The 24,851-nt window shown below is 35.3% G+C and overlaps 1 protein-coding gene across 10 annotated transcripts in view; it reads right to left on the bottom strand.

The window, feature by feature from the left end:
- Positions 1-24,851, bottom strand: part of LOC105475142 (calcium dependent secretion activator 2) — a 564,483-nt gene that overhangs the window by 146,859 nt on the left and 392,773 nt on the right. For all 10 annotated transcript variants that reach the window (XM_011730292.3, XM_071094565.1, XM_071094564.1 and 7 more), the window contains 2 exons: positions 17,180-17,316; positions 14,205-14,392 (listed from right to left, as the gene is read on the bottom strand). In XM_011730292.3, the coding sequence (XP_011728594.2) occupies positions 14,205-14,392; positions 17,180-17,316 (325 nt within the window). The remainder of the gene's footprint in view (positions 1-14,204; positions 14,393-17,179; positions 17,317-24,851) is intronic.

Raw genomic sequence — 24,851 nt, 5'->3', positions numbered from 1 at the left:
ATTTACAAAAGGCTAGATACCACTATGGTGAAAGCAATCATCTGACTCTATGAAGATCGAAGATCGTATTACCTCATTTTTGTGTTAGGGTGGTGATGAATAGACCAAGGACCAAAACGTGCTTGATAACTGGCCTCTCCTGGGACCAAACAAACAAATAAGAAAACTTTCTTGGACTATTCTAAACTGAAATAACTGCTATACATAATTCTAGAATTCAAGAGAAAGAAATACCAAGAGCAATTTAAAGTAAAGAGAATTAAAGTTGGTATAGAGGTTCTCTGATACAAATATCACCCTCTGCCCTATACCTAATATTTTTTAAAAACAACATACATTGTAACTAAAGGACTTCATATATATCATACTGTGAGAAGAGAAATCTGGAAAAATAAAGACCAAACTGAAAATTTCCTATAAATATGCCAACCAGAAATAACTGAAATATTATTTTTTAAATATAATTATAATTTATTTCTCTAAATATAGATGTATTATACATTCTGATTCATAATTTGATTGTTTTAATGAATGGTAAACTTAAAAATATAATTTAAAAATTCTAATTTATAATGAAATAATTATATTTCAATATATGGATGTGCTATAATTTACTAATCCAATTATCCATTATTTAGAAATGTAGGCATTTTTCTTCCATTTTTTGCTATCATAGATAGTGCTTAAATATTTAATTAATCTTATAATGTATATGTTTAACCCATATCCAAATGTTTTCTTAGGATAAATTCCTAAAGGTATATTGCTAGCTTAAATGCTTATTTTTGGGTATTCGATACATATTGCAAAGTTGGTTTTTTAGAAAGCACTTATCAACTTATACTCTGGCCTGCAGTGCATGAAATTATTAATTTCCCTGAAACCTCACCAACTGTAGTGTTTATCATTCATTACAATCATTTCCAATTTTATACACTAAAAGGGGATCTGTTTTACTATATTAATTTCTATGATGGAAAATGATGCTATCTTGCTGGTTATGTAGGGCCTTTATCATGTGCCATAAAAATAATTGCAGTTGATTAATTTAAAAACATTTAATTTTAAACTTACTTAAGAAGGTCCATAATATATCACCTACAAAATTTGTAAACAGATGGTGCAATGTCATTCACTTATTTACTCAATCAATATTTATGGACCACTTGGTCAGGTCATGGGATACAATGTAAGCACAACAGAAATGGTTTCTGCCCCAATAGAGTTTATAGTAGGAAAATGTATACAAAATAAAAATTAGACAATAAGTATACAATTACATTTAAGAAGGGCAAAAGTATAAAGGTCTGATCTAGTTTGGAATGTCAGAGAAGGATTCAGTTTAGAAATGATATTTAACCTGAAATGTGATGAATGAGCAGCAGTTATTTAGGTGAAACCTGAAGCAGAAGGCAGTTTGAGGAGGGGCCCAGGATGTTCTCCATAAAGATGTCCAAATAATGTTTTAAATGCAAATTTTCATGTGACTTCTGCTTCCAGTATGGTGGACTAACTTGATACTCCCCAAATCCTTATTCACTACGAAACACCTAAGTACTGCATAAGCCACAACAATTATATGTTAAATGTTGTCCAGCTCTTACAATAAAGTAAAATAGTTCTCCCAAGGGTGGGCTAACAAAACAAATGAATCTGATGAAAGCAGAGAAGGGGCAAATACGAACAACATGGCTGCCTTGGTGGTAAATATCAATACTGAGAAAGCTTTACAGCTGTGTCCAAGGGAATGGATCACTGGGTCATAGACCTAATTTGGAACTGCTAAGCCTGAGATGCCTGCATAAAAATGGGACCCTTGAATGGGTGATAGTATCAGTGAACAGACAGTGCACTCCCTAACATCAAGGAAGAACAAGAACAAGTCCTCTTTAGAGGGAAGCATTCTGAGCCCAGGCCTGATAAGAATTCCCACAGATTAATCTCAAGTATAAATGATTATTACCAAAAATGCTAGTTGCATTAAAAAAAATAATAAACAAGTGACCATGGCAAAAATGTCACCAGAAACAATAGAAAATTCAGTTATTTGAAAGATAATATGAAATAATTATAAAAGATCTAAGGAAACAAAAAATGGAATCAAACCAAGAAAGGAAAAAGATATTCAGAAGTAATCAAGCAGAGTTGAAAAAGAATCAGAATTTCCAGGACTAAAGAATTTGTTAATTGAAATTAACAAACCAATAAATGGGTGAAACAGTAGATGTCGCAGCTAAAGAGAGAACTGAAGTAAAGGTTGGCAAACTGTGGCCCATCACCTGCTTTTGTCAATATAATTTTGTTGGGACAAGCCACACTCATTCATTTATATATTGTCCATGACTGCTTCTGCACAGCAATGGCAGAGTTGTATAGTTATAACAGAGACTATATGGTCAAAAATAGTTACAAGATTTTGTATAGGTACAAAGCCCAAAATAGTTGCCATGTTTACTGTAGAGCCCTTCACAATATTCTCCAACACAACTAGAATACAGAATTAAAAACATTACACAGGATGTAGCTGGAAAAATACATAGATAGAATACATGTTAGAGACATTAAAAGAGATAGAAGATAAAATGCCTAGTACATGGGTAATTGGAGTTTCAAATGAGAAGAAAAAGATTGTAGAAGAGACGATATTTAAAGAGATAATGCTATTCCAGAACTAATGACAAATATAAATCTTTATATTCCAATCAGGGTAAATAAAAAGAAATGCACACTTACACGATATCATGGCAGGTAGATCAGAAATTCATATATGTCCCAATCACAATAAATTAAAATAAATCCGTACAAAGAAACCTTATACTGTACTTATAAAAAGAACAAAACAATCTTTTTAAAAAAAATCATCCAGAGGAAAAAGAGGAATCATCCTTAAAAGACTAGTATTTGTACTGCCAAGAGCCTTTTTTGTTGTTGTTTTGTTTTGTTTTTTTAAGATGGAGTCTCGCTCTGTCACCAGGCTGGAGTGTAGTGGCGCCATCTCGACTCACTGCAACCTCCGCCTCCCAGGATCCAGCGATTCTCCTGCCTCAGCCTCTTGAGTAGCTGGGACTACAGGTGCACGGCACCATGCCTACTAAGTTTTGTATTTTTTAGTAGAGATGGGGTTTCACCATATTGGCCAGGCTGGTCTTAAACTCCTGACCTGGTGATCCGCCCACCTCGGCCGCCCAAAGTGCTAGGATTACAGGTGTGAGCCACCGCATCTGGCCTGCCAAGAGCCTTTGTAATGACAACAAAGAAAATCAGAAGAAAATGAATATCTTCAAAGTTCTAAGAGAAAATAACTATCAACCTAGCGCTGTATAACTAGCAAAACTTTCTTTGAAAAATTAGGATGAAATAAAAGAAATTCCCGATAACAATTTACAGTGTATCGGAGACCATTTATAGGAAAGTCCAAAGAACATTCTTCAGAAAAAAGGAAAATTGTTTCTAAATCTAAGGAAGTACTGAATACAAAATAATATTTAATTCGTAAGTTTTGGGAAAAAAGGATATAACTAAAATACCACACAATTTAAGCATGTAGGCCAGAAAGGGGGTGACTGGAGGGTAATATTCTAAGAACTCTGAACTACCCAGGAGGAGAAATTTGCTGATTAGCGTAAGACTTTAAAATTTCAGCAACATGCCTGGTAAATCTCAAATGCAATTGTTGGAAAATATTAACTGTTAAGAGAAAAAAAAAATAGAATTCAAGAAAATAACTTCAATTAAACAAAAAGTATACCAATAAAAAGGAAACAAAAAGTTTATAGAACATGAGCCAAAAAAGAAAGCCTAAAATAAAATGGTAGAAATGGATTTACTTTTATTAATATGTGATTTACTTTTATCAACTACATGATAAATGTAAGTGGAACAAACTAATTAAAAGACAGAAAAAGTCATATTGAAAAACTAAATCAAAATCTAGGTTACTATTTATAACACACTAAAATACGGCCGGGCACGGTGGCTCACGTCTGTAATCCCAGCACTTTGAGAGGCCAAGGTGGGCGAATCACCTGAGGTCCGGAGTTCGAGACAGCCTGACCAATATGGAGAAACCCCGTCTCTACTAAAAATACAAAATTAGCCAGGTGTGGTGGCGCATGCCTGTAATCCCAGCTACTCCAGAGGATGAGGCAGTATAAAGGCTTGAACCTGGGAGGCGGAGGTTGCTGTGAGCCGAGATCGCACCATTGCACTCCAGCCTGGGCAACAAGAGCGAAACTGTGTCTCCAAAAAAAAAAAAAACAAAAAACAAAAACCAAAAAACAACAACAAAAAAACCCCAGAAAAAATCAAAAAACACTAAAATTCAAGAATACAGAAAGGCTAACCATGTGAACAAACATACATCAGACATTCATCAAAAGAAAGCTACATTAATAATCACATACATATCACGCAAAAATCATTATTAGTTATGATGACCATCACCAAATGATGATAATAATGTCCCTCTACCAGGAATATCTAACAATCTTAAGCTTGAATACAGAACAGCCTTGGACCAGACACAGTGGCTCATACCTGTAATCCCAGCAATTTGGGAGACTAAGGAAGAAGATCACTTGAGCCCAGGAATCTGAGACCAACCTGGGTGACAGAATGAGATCTTATCCTAACAGAAAGCAACCCCTCAAAAACCAGCTTCAAAATATACAAAGTAAAAATTTACAGAAACAGAAAGCAAAAACCACTACGACAGTTGTAGATCACCACTCAACTTGGTCATAACCCCACAGATCAAACAGGCAACAATTAGCAAGACTTTAGAAGATCTTAACCACACAAATCCTGTTTGCACTGCCTAAAGAATACATACATTTTTTTCATGTGACAGAAAACATTTATAATATTTGACACATATTTGGCCACAAAGGAAATCTCAACACGTTATAAAGAATTGGTATTATACAGATCACATTCTCTGATCACAAAGGAATTAGGTAAGAAATCAGTTCTCAAGAAAATAACCAAAAAAGTTTCATATTCTTAGATTATTTTTATTTTTTATTTTGAGACAGAGTCTTGCTCTGTTACCCAGGCTGAAGTGTAGTGGCCGCGATCTCGGCTTACCACAAGCTCTGCCTCCTGGGTTCACGCCATTCTCCTGCCTCAGCCTCCCGAGATATTTCAAAACATACTTATAAATAATTTTGTGTCAAAAATTATGAAAAGTTAAAATTACTTAGAATGAATTTTAATTAAATAGTACATAGGACATTTCTATATGTAGTAAAAACAGAATTTAGTGGGGGAAGTTACAGCCCTAAACTCTTAGAAAAGAAGAAAAGCTGACAAGTAGTGAGTTACACATCTAGCATAAGAAGTTAGGAAAGATGGCATAACCTAAAGAGGGCGAGAGACAAAGCTGCTTTCCTATTGATCTATGGAAAACAGTGTTTTGACTGGAAACTGAAAGGTTTTGTAGACAAGTACTATAGCCTAGTTGGCGAATTCCAAAACTGCTTTGCATGAAGATCGGGGTTGAACAATTTTGTAAATGGATGGTGGAAGTAAGATTTCTCACTGTTGAAAAGATGAGTTAAAGATAAGGAAGAAAAGCATGCTGAAATGAATGTTGATGTCCTAGATTCCAGTTGGAGATGTCAGTATGAACTCATGGATTATTATACATCGTATATCACCTAGCCCTGTCCAACTGAGAGGGCCTGGAAGCCATGATTTATCCAGCAGAAATAAGCACACATGTCACCTAGATCTTGGTTTCTAAATACCATTCTCTAAAAAAGAAACAAACAAACAAACAACAACAATAACTAAACCAGAGCTCCCTGGAGAACTGATTAATTCTTGGGCTAGAGTAGGGAAAATAAAAGATGAGCTTGCAGCATGTCAGATTACCAGAAATTAAGAAAGTGCTCAAAGACTAAATGAGTGGGGCATATCAAAGGGAGCCAGCATAAAAGAGCTTTCAATGGCTACAGCAGGAATAATCTGAGCAATAAAGTAATTTAGATATATTAGATTGAACCCAAGGTATAAAGCAACTGCACATGAATCTATAAGATATAAACAAATGGTTAAATAAATAAATAAATTGGAAAGAAGAGACATATATTCCTTACAGAAGAATTCTGAATAATGTATGCCCATAGTTCTCCTTCTAGGAGGTGGGGTTTATTTCCTGTCTCCTCTTCAGTGTGTATTGAACTTAGCTATTTTCTTCAAAATAGAGTATGAAAAAAATAAAAATGACATCTTTACAATAGAGAAATGTGACAAATACTACCAAGATGTCATGTGGACATTATGTACTCCCTGATAGAATGTGATGAGAAGGGTATTTCATCTTTTTATAAAAACTCATAATCTCAGGCTAATCATGAAAATGTTAGACAAATCCAAATTGAGAGACATTTGATAAAACACTTGACTAGTACTCCTCAAAACTGTCAAGATCATGAAAAACAAACAAAAAACCCCTAAGAAACTGTTACAGTCATGACAATTAAGTGCAACTTGGTATCCTGAATTGAATCTTGGAGCAGAAAAAAGGACATTAATTTAAAATCTGGTGAAATCTGAATAAGGACTGGTATTCAGTTAATACTAGTGTGCCAATGTTAATTTCTTAGTTTTGACAAATGTATGACAATAACATTAAGGGAAACGGAAATATGCACTCTCTTGGTAACTTTTCTGTAATATAAAATTATTGTAAAATAAAAAGTATACCTAAAAAAGAAACAATAGAGTTCAACAAAGCCAAAGGTTGCTCCTTTGAAAAGATCAATAAAGTTGATGGATTAAGATAAGAAAAGAGAGAGAAGGTAAAAATGAACAATATTAGACTGAGGAAGGGAAGAATTGTAGACCGAGCAAAAAATACAAAGAAAACAACTTGAATAACTTAATATCAATACTTTTAATAACTTTAATGAAATCTACCATTTCCCAGAAAATCATAACTTGCCCAAACTGACTCAAGAATAAACAGAAAACCTGAGAATTTCTGTAGCTACAACATAAACTACAACAGTTAAAAATCTTTCCACAAATAAATCTCCAAGCCCAGATGGTTTAAAACAGGGGTCCCCAACACCCAGGCTATGGACTGGTACCAGTACATGGCCTGTTTGGAACTGGGCCACACAGCAGGGGGTGAGCGGCAGGCAAGCGAGTACTGCCTGACTTCCACCTCCTGTCAGATCAGGGTCGGCATTATATTCTCATAGGAACCTGAACCCTATTGTGAACCGTGCAGACAAGTTATGCGCTCCTTATGAGAATCTAAGTAATGCCTGATGATCTGAGGTGAACAGTTTCATCCCCAAACCATCCCCCACCCTACCGCTCTACCCACTCCGTGGAAAAATTGTCTTCTATGAAACTGGTCACTGGTGCCAAAAAGGTTGGGGACCGCTGGTTTAAAAGATGAGTTATTGAATGAGATCACTTGGACACAGGAAGGGGAACATCACACACCGGGGCCTATTGTGGGGAGGGGACAGGTGGGAGGGATAGCATTAGGAGATATACCTAATGTAAATGATGAGTTAATGGGTACACCACACCAACATGGCACATGTATACATATGTAACAAACCTGCATGTTGTGCACATGTACCCTAGAACTTAAAGTATAATAATAATAAAAATTAATTTAAAATTAAAAAAAGATCATTTAAATTTTAAAGAGTTTTAATTGAGGAAATGTTTCATTGTATAATTAATTCAATCTTCTCAAAATTTAGGTAGCAATGCTTTTGATATAGATGGATTCTTTGTTACCTGTGAACATTAATATTTATAAAGAGTATACCATGGTAACAATGAGTGAATAGGCTGTAAAGGATCTTCCACAAACTTGCTTACTATCAAGATGTTCAGCAAACCACCCAGGGAGTTTATGTGGAAAATCAGTCCAATTCTTCCTGTCTCTCTTTAGTGAAATTAAGTGGTCTTCATAAAATGCTTAACATGTGCCTTACATATTTTTTTGTTTTCATCCCGGGCAGTGTTCCAAGTATTATTGCATACCTAAATGCCAAAGGTACTTATGGCTTTAACAAAGAGAATACTCATATGGTAAGACTTTATTAATTAGGATGACTGGGAAAGAGTCATCTGGGTGTAGTATGCATACATTATCATGTATTTTCAAGCAAGATGAGTTCAGATACTTAAAAGTGCTACCTAGAAGTTTCAATTTCAAGTTTTGATCAACGTTGTTTTGGAATTAACTTTTTAAGGCAGTAGTATAAGTAGATTATATTGCTTAAAGCTCATTTCATGTTTTAATTATGTTAATATATTTTAGTGAGTCTTACAGAATATTTGGATAGTTTATTTTCTTAAACAGATTGACGTTGGCCTTAATTATGAGGTAGCATGTGTTAATACCCTTATATTCTTGTTTTCCTTTTTTATTATAAAGATAAACTTCAGTCTACATTCATTCAAAATAAAACAGACTCTGATTTAGTGATTTATAAAAAACAATAAATAAATAAAGGATGAGTTATTGGTAAACTACAAAAAGCCATTCAAGTCTTATACAGAGCAAGTGGGAAAGCTCCCCAGTTCATTTTATGTGGCTACAATAACCTAGATACCCAATCCTGATAAAACCAGTATGAGAAAGTAAAATAACAAGCCAATTTTGTACATAAACATAGATCAACAAATATCAAACTGGAATGGCAATAGTAGCGGTAAATGGCACCTATGTACATATAGAGCGTTCTTTGTTTGATTGTTTCTACATACAGCATTACATACTGTTTTTGAAAAACTTACTCTGTTAAAAATGATAAGAAGATCCAACTCAAGACCCAAAAACCTTGTCCCACACCTAACTATTGACAAGAAGAAGGCTCTAAAGGCATGAAGTTTCAGAAAAGCAATGTTAATGTGTAACCCTTGTTTCTGTTCATGCTTAACCTGATATAGTCTAACATATACTAAAAAATTTCCTTTGTCTTGTCTCTTCCTCAGACCTCTAGTAGGCTGTTTTATTTAATATCTCAGAAAGATCGAAGAGTTGCAGAGATTGAATGGAAAGTGTGGAAGGAAATCAGAGGAAATTAATTAGGTGACCTTAGCAACTATTTTCCAAATTGTGGTCTGTCTACATACTTATCCCAGATGACGAGGTTCTGGGCTCCTGCTTTTCACTCTCTTTGCCACTCCACTCTGGGGCCCACAATGTTTTTCAGCAGCATGGGGGAGTTAGGCAGGGAGGCCCCAGAACTTCAGCATGGCTTTTCCCCATGACCACGGATAGTAGATGAGGTGAGGTACTGACTCAGGGCTCTTCCATTCTCATCCTTCTGATTGAAACCGGTTTGTGGTATGTTGTCATAACAAAATTCACCTGAGCACTGCAGTGCTTCACAGAACAATCCCCAAAAGCTCATTTAACTAATACACTGCATTAAAAAATTACTACATGCTATTTAAGCAATATTTCATCATTTACAAAGTACTTACAGAAATTTATTTGACCTATTTAGGAACCACACTGAGTAGGTAGCATTAATTTTATTATTCACAAGGTACATAGGGAGAAACTGAGGCTCAGACAGATTAAAACCAATTGCTCAAAGTTAAGTAGTTCATCAGTAGAAGAGCCAGAACGGGAACACAGATGTTCTCATTCCTAACTCAGAGATACTTCCAACACACCACGTCTTTCCCTTCCCCTTTTCTTTTTCTCTGGTTTTGTCTGTTTTGTTTTGTTTTGAAAGGCACAATTATCTTGCTTCAGTACTGAACTTGAGGTTGGGTGAGTATCGATATTGCTAGGAAAGTCTGCTTTAGGTAGATTTAGGGTTGTTCCATAGTTTTTGATAAAATAAAAAAACCTCTAGTAATATTTGAAATATACTCCCCCAAACCCGTCCCTTCTGCCTTTGCACATTTAGCACATGGCATAAAACCTGTCAGATCAGGTACATTACCTAAGGATAACCTTGCTTATGACCTTTCATCTGGTTGCTCACCTGCCCCAAAAGTAAGTCTCTCCGTTTACAACGTGTGTGTCATGTATACTTAATTTCTATATAGTCACATATCCAAGACTTGAATTAAGTGAACACTTTTGATGATCCTATTTGATGCAATTATCTATGTTTTTTCTCAAAAAATGAATCACTGTCTCTAAAATTACAGATGGGAGTTTGAGACATAATTTCTGAAGTGACAGTCAAGGGGAAAGGTTAGCATCTGTGAAGACAGAGGTATTATGATATGATGATTTGACTGATGCCCATTAAGGTTACTTACAACTTTGTGATATAATCTGGAATCCACAGAAAATTGAGATTATTTTATATATAAAACTACAGTCATGTTGTACTCTTGTGCCCTGTACTTGAAAGCAAGCACATCTGAGCTGTCCTTTGTCAGGCATGCAGCAGCTCTAAGACGGCCCTACAAAACTGTAGAGGAGTCAGTGAATACACTGTATGCCTTACATTAAATTGGGACATAAAAGCCATTTTGTGTTGCTGCTTCAGTTTCTCCACCCTCAGCCTGACTTACAAAACCAAGATGTATAACCACACATATCAACCTAGAACTTTGCCCTATGATGCATTGTCTCTGAAAGCCTCTTTTCTCCTTCCTGTCAGTCCTCAGCGGCACTATGGCTGAATGAGTGGTTGTGTTATTCAGAGATGTGTGTGGCTATCATCCTGCATGAGTGGGTCTGTTTCTGTCCTTGACTCACTTTTTCTTTCTTCCTTTCTTTTTCTCTCTCTTCCTCAGTCTTAGTACCAGCCAGACCTTTTCTGTTTAACTCTATTCTTTTATTTCTGAAACACTCAGAGTGCTATTCAGAGATGTATCTGTACAGAAAGAACACACCTAGAGAGCTCAACACTGTGCAATAGGATGTGCTCCCTGAAAAATTTCAAATCCAGACAGCACTGTTGTCCTTCACTTCAGTCAATAACAAAAGGAAATCTTTTCTCCTTTTGAATTTATGACAGAGGTAGTTCAGGTAATGAGCAAAACGACTCTCTGAATATGTGTCTTGACAGATGTAAAAATGATCATAAAATAAGACTATGGCAAACACTGTAGAAAAGTCAGACTTGACATTGACGGTATTTTTAAACAAAAGTCTGTATAAATATCAGATGCTACAGACATGGATAAGAGAAGCACATTCTCACAAGGGGAGGTTGCCAAAACCTGAATATTCAATTAACAAAGAAATTAGAAGTATAATTATATACACATTGAAATATTTCTATTTAGAATGAGGTACAATCCTAACTACATAGTTTTTACATTTTTTTTCATCTCACAATTTATATCCTCTTGGGTTAAATGGCAAAGGAAAATATATTAGAATAGTAAGAGTAATTAATACTGATAGTATTTTATAATTATGTAGTACTTTCACATTAGTATTTGCCCCTTTTATGTATGATAACTCTGAGTTTCAGAAAGGTTAAGTGATTTGTTGAACATGGGTCAGTTTGCAAATTTCAGAGCCGGGATTCAAGTGAAGATCTTTTGCCTCTTTCTGGTCTTTCACTGTGGCAGCATAGTATTTCTGAATGACATCTGTTGGACTGTAAACGTCACAGGAAACCATAACTTTCAGCTTATCTTGGATAATTTCTATCCTAAATTGAGGTTCAAATTTCCCTCAACCCTATACTTCTTCCTTTCTTCTTCTTCTTAAGCTATATGACACCTCAATGCTGAATCAGAGACTGATTCAAATTTTGATTCTAAAACACCACCAGAGATACCTGAATGTGTACATAGTTTAATCTTTGGGAAAGTGGATTTCATGTGCAATATTAAAGATAATATATGCATGAACATATAAACATACTTTGAATTACACATTACAGAGTATCATTATAAAGAAAACAATAGTTTTACAGAATAAAAGTAACTATGGCAACCAGTAGAGTCAAATCAGGCTGCCTCCCAGGCAGCAGCAGTAGCTCCTTGTTGCCTCAGTAACTTTCCATTACAATGTGTCTCAAACACATATATTTTGGGGGCACATTAGCTGAATTTCCCACTTTATGTTCCCAATTTAATTTTACCTTTCTGTGTGGATGAATAAAATATTCTGATTATACAATTTGCTTTGGGTTTGTCTGTTTCACTGAAACCTTCTCATCCTCTTGCATTTCAGAGGTCTGCCTAGTGCTGGAATTAACTCATTCAGACACTAAGAACTTTTTATCTGTACTTATCTCATTACCTTTGTCAGATATCCCTTAGTCAGAAGGAATTGAGACAGAGTCACGAGACAAGAGACAGTTTTAGTAAAACAGCTCCTATCAAGTTAGCCACCCTGACTGACACCTGTACCCCCATATTTTCTAAGTGCAGAGGGTTGAATGTGAGATAGTGGGAAAAAAACTACTAAAATCAGCAACATCCTCCTAATTCCAAATCAAGGCTGAGCTCCAAAATAAAGTGAAAACCTGAGTAGACTGTGAGACAAGGATCAATCTTATTTTATTGTAAGCTGAGAAATGGCAGCACTGGGGACTTCAAAGGACTTCAACAGATATTTATTGTGTACTTACAAAATGCAACACACTGTTTTAGGTACGTGGAGGATAATAGATGAATGAGAACTGATTTTTGCCTTTAAAATATGATCTAGTGGAACAGAAGCAAGTGTGTGTGTCTGTGTGTGTGTGTGCATGTACACACATGTAGCACGTAAGTATATATGACAAAGGTAACGAGATAAGTACGGATAAAAAGTTCTTGTGTCTGAATGAGTTAACTGAAATCTTCTAAGATGAGTTTTGTGATGTCTGACTTTTTAAAACTGGAAAAAAGAAAAACATGGAGAATAAACAGGTTTTCTGGGGTAAAATCTTGTGGAGATAAGAATGGGTAGATAGAACAGGATGGTAATGGGAAAATGATGCTATCACTTGGAATCTATTTTTAATTTAATAATCAAAAATCACTTAAGCTTTTTGAAAAAGAGTGTGGTAAAAGTTATTCTGTAATTTTTTTGACTGATTGGTAGAATACTGTAGAAAGAAAAAGGTAATAAAGAGGTAAATTCAGATACATAGGCAAGAAAAAAATGAAGGCCAGAATTAGGATAAACAATGGAAATGTAAAAAAGAGAATGTTACAGGGCACTATGGTAAGAGAATATTGATGTTCACAAATTGGGGATAGGAGGGAAAAGAAAAAGATGAATAAAAAGTTAATAGGCCATGAATAGAAGAGATATTAACACAAATAATGAAAGTATTCATTCATTCATCAAATATGTACTGAGCAAGATTAAGAGAAGGGGAGTGATATTGACAGATTTTTATTTATTTTTTATTTTTATTTTTATTTTTATTTTTAAAGACAGAGCCTGTTCTGTTACCTAGGCTGGAATGCAGTGGCACGATCTTGGCTCACTGCAACCTCTGCCTCCCGGGTTCAAGCGATTCTCATACCTCAACCTCCTGAGTAGCTGGGATTACAGACATGCACCACCAAGCCCAGCTAATTTTTATTTGTTTGTTTTTTTTAATAGAGATGGGGTTTCACTCAGTTGGCCAGGCTGGTCTCGAACTCCTGGCCTCAGGTGATCCACCCTCCCTGGCATCTCACAGTGCTAAGATTACAGGCGTAAGCCACCACGTGGAATGATATGGACAGAATTTTAAGCCCAGAGATAGATAGCTGTGGAGGCCAACATTAGGCATTTTTTTGGCATCTTGGTAAAACAAGAGTACTTGTTTCTAAAGTGTGGATTTAGGGAAGGGGCTGAGAAGAGACTCTACATAAACCCCATTATTTATCTTGTTTTATCAGTGAAAATTTATTCCACAGAGGAAAAGCAATGATCATTAGTTACACACAGACCTATGAACACATCCTACCCAGGCACATGTATGCATTACAACAGGAATCATAGGGATACTTAAGGCTGTTCAGACCTACTACTACGTGGTATATAAGAAATAAAAGGCAGTTTCTAATCTCACAGATATATTTTCTCTCTCTCTTTCAAGTGGCTTTACCAGCAAAAAGAAACATGAAGTGTAGCCCACCTAAATCAACAGCATATTGATGCACACTTTTTTCTCTGTCTTTTTTTTTTTTTTTTTCCTTGTAAGAAGTGTTTGCTATTTAAAATCTGTTACTAGGTAATAATGGCAAAGCACATTTTTCTCTCTTTTCCATAGTCAACCCCATACATTTCACTTTGTATTTGCAAGTAAAAATACCTGTTGCCGTGCACATGAGAGGCACAGAATGCAAAGCTGTAATGGAGCAGGGTAGGGTCAATGACAGCACCATTTTCTGAATGTTCCATCAGTTCTGTAAGGTAGCAGAGATGTCTGTGACAACCTCTCACACCATAACGGGCACAGTACTCATCTAACACAAAGACTTGCCCAGGGCTAAACCATCCCTGCAAAATAAAAAAAGATACATAGATATGTTTTTTCTTTCTATACTATTATTTGCTTTCCTGAAGGCACTTTTAGGCCTTATAAGCAGAAGCTGCATGAAAGTACCTTGACATTTATTTTATTAGTGGTATGTTTCATGAAGAGCTAATATCATCAATTTTGAAACTGATTTGGGACACTGGCAACCTAATGCTATTCTCTCTTTACTGTCACAGCAAGGCATGGGTAACTTGTGCTTCTCCACTGTCACTCAAAATTAGTCAAATTTATTCATAGGATCTAAATTATCACACACAAAGAGTGTTACTCCAAAAAATTCAGTCTCTTTACGAATCAATTAAAAAGAGAAGGAAGATGACATTATAGATGAAATTTCTTGTTCAGGAAAAGTTTTATAAAGTGAACTAAAAGAAAATGTCATTAAGTTTAGCAGCAGTATACATGTACTATTTGGGAACTTAAATATCTGGGATATTTTTCTCATTCTGTTTGTCTTCCTATGAACAATGTAACAGAGTTAATGCTTTATATTAGCAGCTTCTGTTCCTCCTGAAATGAGATGTTAGAATGTATGTGTGTGCATGCATGCCACCTGAACACAGCAGGCAGTTTATGTGGCTAAACCTGGAGGGCAGCGTCAGGTGGAGCTGGCTTATAAAATATCTTGATAAATTATATGGATTTATATAGATTAAGATAGTAAAAGAAAAGAAGGGAGTATAGAGAATTTTAAAAGGGGGCAGGGTAATCATGTAAGAGAAAGAAAAGAATAATGAGAAAAAGGTGAGAAGGCAATAAAGGAAAGGAGGAAGAAAAGAAAAGGAGTAAGAGAAGAACCATCATGCGTGGTAGTTACATGGTTTCCAGATTGCAGATAAATAAGCTAAAGCTCAGGGATGTTAAGTGAATTTTCCAAGACCACACTGCAAATCAGTTGTTGAGTCATGATTTGTATTCAGTCATTTGCCTCCAAAACACTTTCTAAGCAAATCACACTCACTCCCCTCTAGGTGCAGTGGAAGACCTTGTAGCATTCTCCTCAGACTCCATATTACACTAGGGGTCATCAACAAAATCAAAACAGCTTTTGATAATTGAATAATGTGTTTGAGTGGAATCCAAGAGGGCACTATCCCTTATTGATATTCACTCTATGTGTTTGTCCATGAAAAGCTTGACTAGGATTTTGAGATGATATGTTTTACTCTCCACATGATTGTAAAATTTGAGTTGGATCAGGTTCAAATTATACTTAATAAACATCTATAAATGAATTAATGAACTGTTAGTGTCAGCGTGGCAAAAAGTTATTTCACTTCTTCCTCTCTGAAGTATCTCCAATGAGGGGTGGCATTTTGTCTGAAATCTTAAACAGAATGTAACTTTATTGCATGAAGTTTCAGGTTGAGCATCCCAAATCCAAAAGTCCCAGATCTGGAAAGCTCCAAAATCCAAAATATTTGAGCATCTGCATGATCCTGTTAAATCAAGTTTAGCCTAAAGCTGCCTCCTTACATATTTTAAGTTCAGCCTAAAGGTTTCTCTATACATCGTGAATTATAAACCAAATGGAGTTGTAAGTACACTGTAGTCTACTATTGTGCCAATCACTGAGTTTTGACCCATCAAAGGTGGCCAACTGTTCAAACTGTGTTCACATCAGGCAAATGCTGAGCTGTAACCAATCTGGCTGTTTCTGAACCTTACTTCTGTTTTCTGTACATCACTTTCCTTTTTCTGTCTATAAAACATTTTCCACCACATGGCTATACCGGAGTCTCTGAGCCTACTCTGGCTGAGGAGGCTGCCTGATTCATGAATTCTTCTTTGCCCAATTAAACTCTGTTAAACTTAATTAGGCTAAGGTTTTTCTTTTAACAATGCTCAAAGGAAACTGATTTTGGATTTTTGGATTAAGGATGCGCACCTTGTACATATAATGCAAATATTCCCAAATCTGAAGAAAATACAATATTTGAAACACTCTGGTCCCAAGCATTTTGGATAAGGGATATTCAACCTGCACCATGTTCAGTGTCCAAGAGATTAAAGTGGTGATAGAAATACGCATTTTCTGGCTGCAAAAATTTCAGAGGAATTGCTATTCACAATGTAAATGTTTGGAAAAACACATAATTTTTAGGTTATAAAGTTTAGTCCCCATATTCTGAGGTGTTAAGCATTCCTTTTAAATAAATTATACTTCATATCCCAAATTTTGGCTACAATTTCAACACATACCAGGAAATAGTTTACTCAATTTAATTCACTCCTTTCCTTTTGTCAAGGAACTCAAGTTATACTTTGGATTGCTAGATGAAACTAAAACTTTCCTTTGTTATGTATAGCTCCTATCATATTAATTCCACTCTTTCTTTCCCCTGCCACTTAGGTTGTCCTTCTAAGAACAAAAGAGAGAAATGTGAGGTGCCAACATCTGGGGAACAGAACTCCAACCTTAAAATGTCTGTAAGTACTATAATAGAGGTTTTAAAAAATCTTTATTAAAAGCCTTCTATTTTCACTGAGCCTTCTTTAAAGGGACTGATAAACCACAGTTTAGCATCTATTTGAGTCTATTCTCCTGTCTATTGAGTGGCACAGCAGTGGTCTTCAAGTGTATAATTTTTAAATTGGGAAGCAATCGATTGGAATCCTTTATCCCTCACTCCAACTACCATTATTAAATGAGTCAGGAATAAAATGCTGGTTTATAACAAGTATTTCTCACTTTCTAAAATCTTTTATTCCAACTTATAGGTGACTAGATACAGACTTGTACTCACCAAGCAAGAATAGGAATCATTCAGTCTGTGATCCAAAGTCTGCCTCTGGAGTATTCTAAAAAGGAAGGCATGATCAAGCTTGCAGGGGTTTGCAGAAATAAACTCATCCATACCATGTTTCTGAAAACGATCTGCATCTGTAAATTCAGGAAAGCATGTAGAGTATATTTACTTTTCAGGCTTAATGATGGACAGATACAGGTTGTGAAGAATACAAAATGCAGGACTCAAACAGAAGACTACCTTTTATCAGTAGTCTGAAATATGAAATATGAGGCCAACAGTTCAGCATATTAACATAAATTGCAAAATTTTTGAAGCCTAAGTAAAAATGACAGCAAAAAATCTACAAATCATTTAGAATGCAGTAATTACATTTCCATTCAAAGCTATATCTAATATCCATCAGAGGAATAATCTTATTTTCCAACGCTGAGAAAAGTTGTATTTTAAATCTCCATTTACTGATGGAATTGACTAGAAAAGAACCAAGATCTATTCATAAAAAACAGCAATGATGCCCAGAAGTCTGCTTTCCAAATGGCAAACTAGGGCAGAATTGAACACACACACTTCAGCTGGATCACTTCCAGTCTTCTTTTTGTAGGGAGCTTTTAATGGGACCATCCTTAATGTAAAAATGGCAATGAGCGCTCTTAAGCTTCAAGTTTAAGAGACATGAAAAAAGGGAGCATCATGTTTGTGCAAATATGCAGACAAAGCATAACGTCCCAAATGGCACTTCAATCAAAGGCCCAAATTTATTGTTCTTTACAGATTGCATCTTTCAACGCCTGTAGACCCTGCGGGTTTATCAAAAGGCAAGCTTTTATGATTGCTTTCATTAATGGTATGTTTTGTCAAAGTCTTCAATGTGAGTTATTTACTAAGTACAGAGAGAAAAAGCCACACACTACCCCAAAGGAGTGCTGGGGTGTTATTACATTAGGTCTGTTAGAAACATCGCGCATATTGAGCAAGCAATCAGTTATCAAGATAAAAGTGGACTCTTCTCACAATGGTAAAACGGAAGCTCCATTGTTCCTCAAAATTCATAGATAGATCTCTTTCTGGTCATCATAAGAAAAGCAGAGTCCTAAATGTAAGCTAAGTGTAGTTTCTAAAACCTATATAGTACAATCTTAAAATTGTAAAGGAAAAGAGACAAAAGTTTATTGATTATACCCAATTACAGAGTCAGACTCATAATAAAACTCAATATTGATCTGTGGACATGATGCTAACATAATCAGTCACATTTAGATATTTTAGCCCAGATCATATTGATCCATGTCAAGTTCAACTTTCAGCCATATTTGTAGATGGAAGAACTATATAATTCAAGCTGAAGGGTCCTCAGAATCACACTAAAAAAAAAGATGCACAAACTAACGTGCATCTCACATTAATGACAGATAGGAAAAGGTGAATATAGCAAGTAATCAATGAATGGCAGATTGCTGATGTGTAAGGTATAAGGTTATAATCCATGGAGAAAGTATCATACATATACCTTCACATTTAATAATTACCTGAATGATTAAATACATTACATGTGAAAAATTAATATTAACTAGATAAACACAAAACTAAACAGCTTTTCCTGAACTAATATACAATCCAACTTCTTTTGTATTTTATTCTTCTGAGTCTTTTAATATAAAGTTAAAGATATGATAATGTAATGTGAAATAATATCAGATGAATAAGAGGCAGAATAGTAAAACTGCAAATCACACATATTATAAAATTGGAAGATTCTTTTGTATTTTAAAAAAGTACCTTAGAATATTCAATTTTCCATTTATCTTGGCAAAAAATTCTTGTAGTACCATTTTTATGAAATGAAATTTCTAGTTTTATAAACATCTACTAAATTTTATACCTTATTTCTTTCACCAGAGAAGGGAGTTAAAAATAATGCCCATTAATGGTTAATCTGTTGAGAACAGGATAGTAATAAATTTCACAGGAAAACGACCTATCAGTCTTCTTTTACTATAAAGATTTGTAGAAGCAATTAAAAAATGGGCATACAATCTTTAAATAAAAAATGTGTTTCTGAAAAAAAGGTCTATAGTTAATTTCTATAATTAAATCATATTTTTGTAAATTTATACAGTACTTTCCTCAGGAAATACAATTCCAAGCCATCTATCTGCTAAGGTAACAAGTCTTTCCAAATCACATGAATGGAAAATTACTTTTCAAACAATTACCATTGGTGATAAAAATGATATTAATGATAGCACTTTGAGTCACAAATACAGACTCTACTCGGAAAAAAACAGGCAAGCAAACCCATTAAAATTTTTATTTAAGAAAATCAACAACCTTCAATTTCTCCAGGGTTGTAATTTTATGAAAGTGAAATGTGTTCTTAGGAATCATCCTATTTTTAAAACACAGGCTGTGAAGATCAAACATTTTTACCTCTTTCTTTCTATATCAGATCAGCACCATTCAGAACATTTCATGCAAAAATACATTACCATGTGGCAGTATAGTCTTAGTTTCCACGAATTTATGGAAGAAATACATAAAAAAGTAACAGTCTTGACCTCCCTGAATGAAACAGGGTGGTGGGGGGTCGGGAAGGGGAGAGAGACAGAGAGATAGAGAGTGAGAGAGAGAGAGAAGCAGCTAGGTAGATAGGCTATGTTTCAATAAAGCTTCTTTTTCAAGAACAGGCATTCAGTTTCAGTTTGCTGGCCCTGTGGCCCTTGTTTTAAACAAAATAATAGCAATGTATACAAGTGTGTATAACATTACTGAAAAGTGCTGGGCACGATGACTCATGCCTGTAATCCCAACACTTTGGGAGGCCGAGGTGGGTGGATCACCTGAGGCCGGGAGTTCGAGACCAGCCTGACCAACATGGTGAAACCCTGTCTCTACTAAAAAACACAAAAAATTAGCTGGGCATGGTGGCAGGCACCTGTAATTCCAGCTACTTGGGAGGCCGAAGCAGGAGAATCGCTTGAACTCCGGAGGCGAAGGTTGCAGTAAGCTGAGATTGCGCCACTGCACTCCAGCCTGGGCTACAGAGTTAGACTACATTCCCAACCCACTCGCCACCCCCGCCCCCTGCCAAAAAAAACAAACAAAAAAACCAAACCAAACCAAAACAAAACAAAAACCTGTAAAGTGAAATGTAAGGCAACAATACCATCAAAGCTAGGAGGAGTGAAACAGATGTAATACTACTGAAATGCTATTTTAGTAGTAAAATTGTGTGTGTGTGTATATTTAAGCTTTACAACATGATGTTAAGGGATACATATAGACAGTAAAATGGTTACAATACAGAAGCATCTTAACAAATCTGTCATCTCACATAGCTGCTTTTTTTGTGACAGGGCAGCTAAAATCTACTTACTTAACAAAAATAACAGTACAATTTTATAGATTCTAGTTGTTATGTTGTACATTAGATCTCTAGACTTGTTCATCCTACACATCTGCTAGTTTGTATCCTTTGACCTACATCTCCCCATTTCCTCCCTGCCATCTTTCACTTTAAAGTTCTCTCATGAACTAATGCAAAACAGAAAATCATATATCATTAAAATATTATCTAGTTTCTTATTTTTATAAAGATATATTTTCACATAGCTTTCTACAGGTATAACATAACTATATGTTACTCTTGAGAGACACAGGCATCATCTATATCAAATGCAAAACATGCTTTTTAGTCAATTACTAAATCCAAGGCTTTAAAATTGCGTTATACTGGATTATCTGCAATTAATGTTACTATAACACAACATTATGGTGACTAGTTTTAAACAGAAAATTATTCATGATGTTACTCAGATTTCTCTGATAATGGAAAATTTCAGTTCAATCTGTCTTCTGAAACAATGTGACAACTATCAAAACAAACCAACAAGCTATGAGCTTAAGCAGTATACTGCAAAACTGTCATAAATTGTGATGATTAACCTATGGACTAACTACAGATGTGTGACATGGTAATTGAGGATACTGATGGAGTTTCTATGGCAACAGTTGGATATATGCTCGAGCGTCTTTAGGCAGTACTGTCACCAGGTGTGATAACAGTAGATGGAATGAAACCCAAATTGAGAAAGATTATTATTTGCTATAGATCTAAGAAGTTACAGAGGCTTTATGTAAGTGAAACCTAAAAATTGAATTTTTTCATTAGGATAATAGCTGTTGGAAGTTAAGAGGAAAGAATAAGTAGGCTGATAGTATCAACTTAAATAGGTAATACAGACTTGAAAATAGGTAGCATAGAAAATGATATGAGGACTATCAGTGAGCTAGTAGATCCCACTGTGGTGAGAGAGCTTTTTGGTAGGCACTGACCGCAACCTGCCCCTTAAGTGCTCAAGAATCCAAATCCCAGGAAAGGCATCTAAGTCAGAGAGAACTGAAGTCATCTAAGTCAGGGAGGTTGAAAAAAATAATTGAAATACTTCTTTTTTCTTTGCAACAAATTCTCATGGTACTGCATTTGTTGCTGCTCCTAGTGTTGTGAGAAATCATGGATGAAAAAGGAAAAAGGAAAGAAAAATGTAAAAGGGCACTCTGGATGAGAAAAGGAAGCCATTTATTAGCATTCCGAGGTCACTCTGGTGTCTGGGAGTGGAACTCTAGTATCAAAAGGACTAAGAGGGTGCTGTCAGCCAAGACTGCTCTCTGCAAAATACTGAGCTGAACTAAGCAGCAAATGACCCTTTTGAAATATAATACAATTTTCTGTCCTATGTTTAAAACTGGCCTATGTTAAGGAGTTCATCTGTAGCTGCATTTACCACTACTCACATCTGATTATACACTTATTATAATTCAAAACTCCCATAAAGCTTGAAAATTTACAGGAAGTTAGAAGTGGCACAGCAAAGTAGGTGCCACTTCTCTTTTTATACCATCCATGTAGGTTTTAATAGGAAAAGTTTAATATTTAAAATTTTATCTAGATCAGCCTGAATAGTATGTCCATGTTTTATGTATACATACTTTCTGCTGAAAAGCAAAGGAGTTTGTTCACACCTCTATTATTGACCCAAATAACTGCTTAGCTTCTTTTGGTTAAATTGATTCAAAACCTGATGTATGAATTAACATATCTTGCTTTCTGCAGCAAATAACACACAAGTAATACTTTTGCATGATGACAATTTTGATCAACACAGAAACTTATAATCACAAATAAGTAAAGTAAACCAATGTTGAACATTTATTAGAAATAATATGTTCAATGTAAAGGAAAGACAAATGCTTCCCTATGAAGTGTGAAATTTAACATATTAGATCGATCATGAAAATAAGTTCACAAAATTAACTGTCAGTTTATATTTCAATTTAAGAATTTAAAAATATTTAGCTTAAAAATAAAAAGCAGCTGGCAGCTTTTTGGTTCATTTTTGATATTAATTTATTATTGGAAGACAAATACTACTATTCATATTGTATTATGTGACACACACATTGTATTGTTACATATATAACTGAGAGACAGTGAAAACCAGGGTGCGTGCACTGCATTTTGGTTGGAGAGAACAAAGAAGGATAGTTTAACCAAAGAATGTCCATCAATCTGGCAACTCTAGTACGTTATATTTGAAGTGAAAAAATTGTTTACCAGCCTCATCCCCACCCCTTCAGCCCACTCTCTTCCCTTAGAATTTTTATATATCCAGAGACTCAAAGAAAAAATGAAGTGGAATAGATTTGCTTATTAGAGAAACCTATACATATATATTAGTAATGTCTCAAAAAGATAAGGTTGTCTTCCAGTAAGTTAGATTTTAAAATATTTTATTTTTCTTAGTTATTAGTATGCTTAGATTTTTTAAGAAATAAGATTCTTTTTTAAGTTTTAAGATTCATAGTTCATTCTAAAGCACTGGGTTTGTGAAAAATAAAAATACATACTTCAAAGAAAAATAAAATATAGAAGAAATAAAGTAGCAACTATTGCCTCCAACAAAACATATCCACTGAATATTTTAGATGTAATTCTACCTATATTTTGCGTTTTCAATTGGGTTCTTTTTATGTAGTGAAAATAATAATACATGTGTAATTTAGCATTTTTTCCACTTAACATATATTGACCATTTGTTTTGCATGTTATTACAACACCTTCGTGGCTATTACCCTTGTGCCTGTATGAATAGTAGATACTAGGTTGTTTCTATTTTTTTGTTGTGATAGACATTTTTTGTTTTGTAATCAATAAAGCTAAGTAAACAAGATCATGATATTCCTCAAACATCGTATCATTAAAAAATTTTAAAAACATCTGATTTTAAAAATCATGAAAATACTTACCTTTACCAGCTACAGGTCAGCAAAGAAATGAGAAACAAAGCATATTTAAATGGGTTGGGAACATATACATTTATCCAACTAGACATTTAAATTTTTATTTTGTTTTCTCAATTTCTACTATTGATTTTAAAAGTTGTTTTTGTGAAAGATCATCAGGAAAGAAAACAAAATTGATTAAGTCAATGGAGGGAGGAAAATACTATGGATGAAACTACTCTCTGGAGTAATTCATGACGTTTCTCTGATAGGTCAGGGTCAGTATTCTCATTCTGATGAGGTAGAATATGTTCTTTCTTCCTCCTTTCTTTTCTTTTCTTTTCCTTTTTTTTTTTTTTTTTTTGAGATGGAACCTTGCTCTGTTGCCCAGGCTGGAGTGCAGTGGTGCGATCTCCGCTCACTGCAAGCTCCGCCTCCCAATTTCACGCCAGCAGAGGTCAGCACTGATTAAACACTTTACTAGTAGTCTAGAACAGAAGTCAGCTATTGTTAACAAATTGAAACAGTTTGGCTTTTTAGTTATAACAAGTAAATTCAGTTCCCATAGCCTGATCAATTCTGCCTTGACAATAAATTGATAACAAATAATAGAAAGGTTTTGTTAGAAACAGATTATAGGGCTGGGTGCTGTGGCTCACGCTTGTAATCCCGGCAATTTGGGAGGCCGAAGTGTCCTCCCTGATGGCAGATCACCTGAGGTCAGGAGTTCAAGACCAGCCTGGCCAATGTGGAGAAACTCCATCTCTATTAAAAAGACAAAAATTAGGCAGGTGAATCCCAGCTATTTGGAGGCTAAGGCATGGGAATCTCATAGCCTGATTAATTCTGCGTTGACAATAAATTGGTATTGAATAATAGAAAGGTTTTTTTTTTTTTTTTTTTTTTTTTTTTAAATTTGTCAAAGGCAGGTGCATTGGCTCATGCCTGTAATCCCAGCACTTTGGCATGCCGAGGCTGGCAGATCACCTGAGGTCAGGAGTTTGAGACCAGCCTGGCCAACGTGGAGAAACTCTGTCTCTGCTAAAAATACAAAAATTAGGTGGGTGTGGTGGCACACACTTGTACTCCCAGCTGCTGAGATTACTTGGGAGGCTGAGGCATGAGAATGGCTTGAACATGGGAAGTGGAGGTTGCAGTGAGGTGAGATGGCACCACTGCACTCCCTCTCTCTCCAGAGGCAGACTCTGCCCCAAAAAATTCTGTATTATTCAGCCATGGTCTTAAAGGTCTGTGCTAGTGGTTCCTACCCACTTTTCTTGCCACTATGTGCAAGCAACAATAGCCATGAGCTCAAAACATTCCTTGGGAATTCCTTGTACTCAGGATGTTAAGAAAAAATATGGGAACACAAGTGAAGGAGGGTGAC

This window comes from Macaca nemestrina, chromosome 4 (genome assembly GCF_043159975.1).
Source record: "Macaca nemestrina isolate mMacNem1 chromosome 4, mMacNem.hap1, whole genome shotgun sequence".
Classification (NCBI taxonomy): domain Eukaryota; kingdom Metazoa; phylum Chordata; class Mammalia; order Primates; family Cercopithecidae; genus Macaca; species Macaca nemestrina.
The sequence above is the reverse complement of the archived record's forward strand: the minus strand, read 5'-3'. Positions and strand labels throughout refer to the sequence as shown.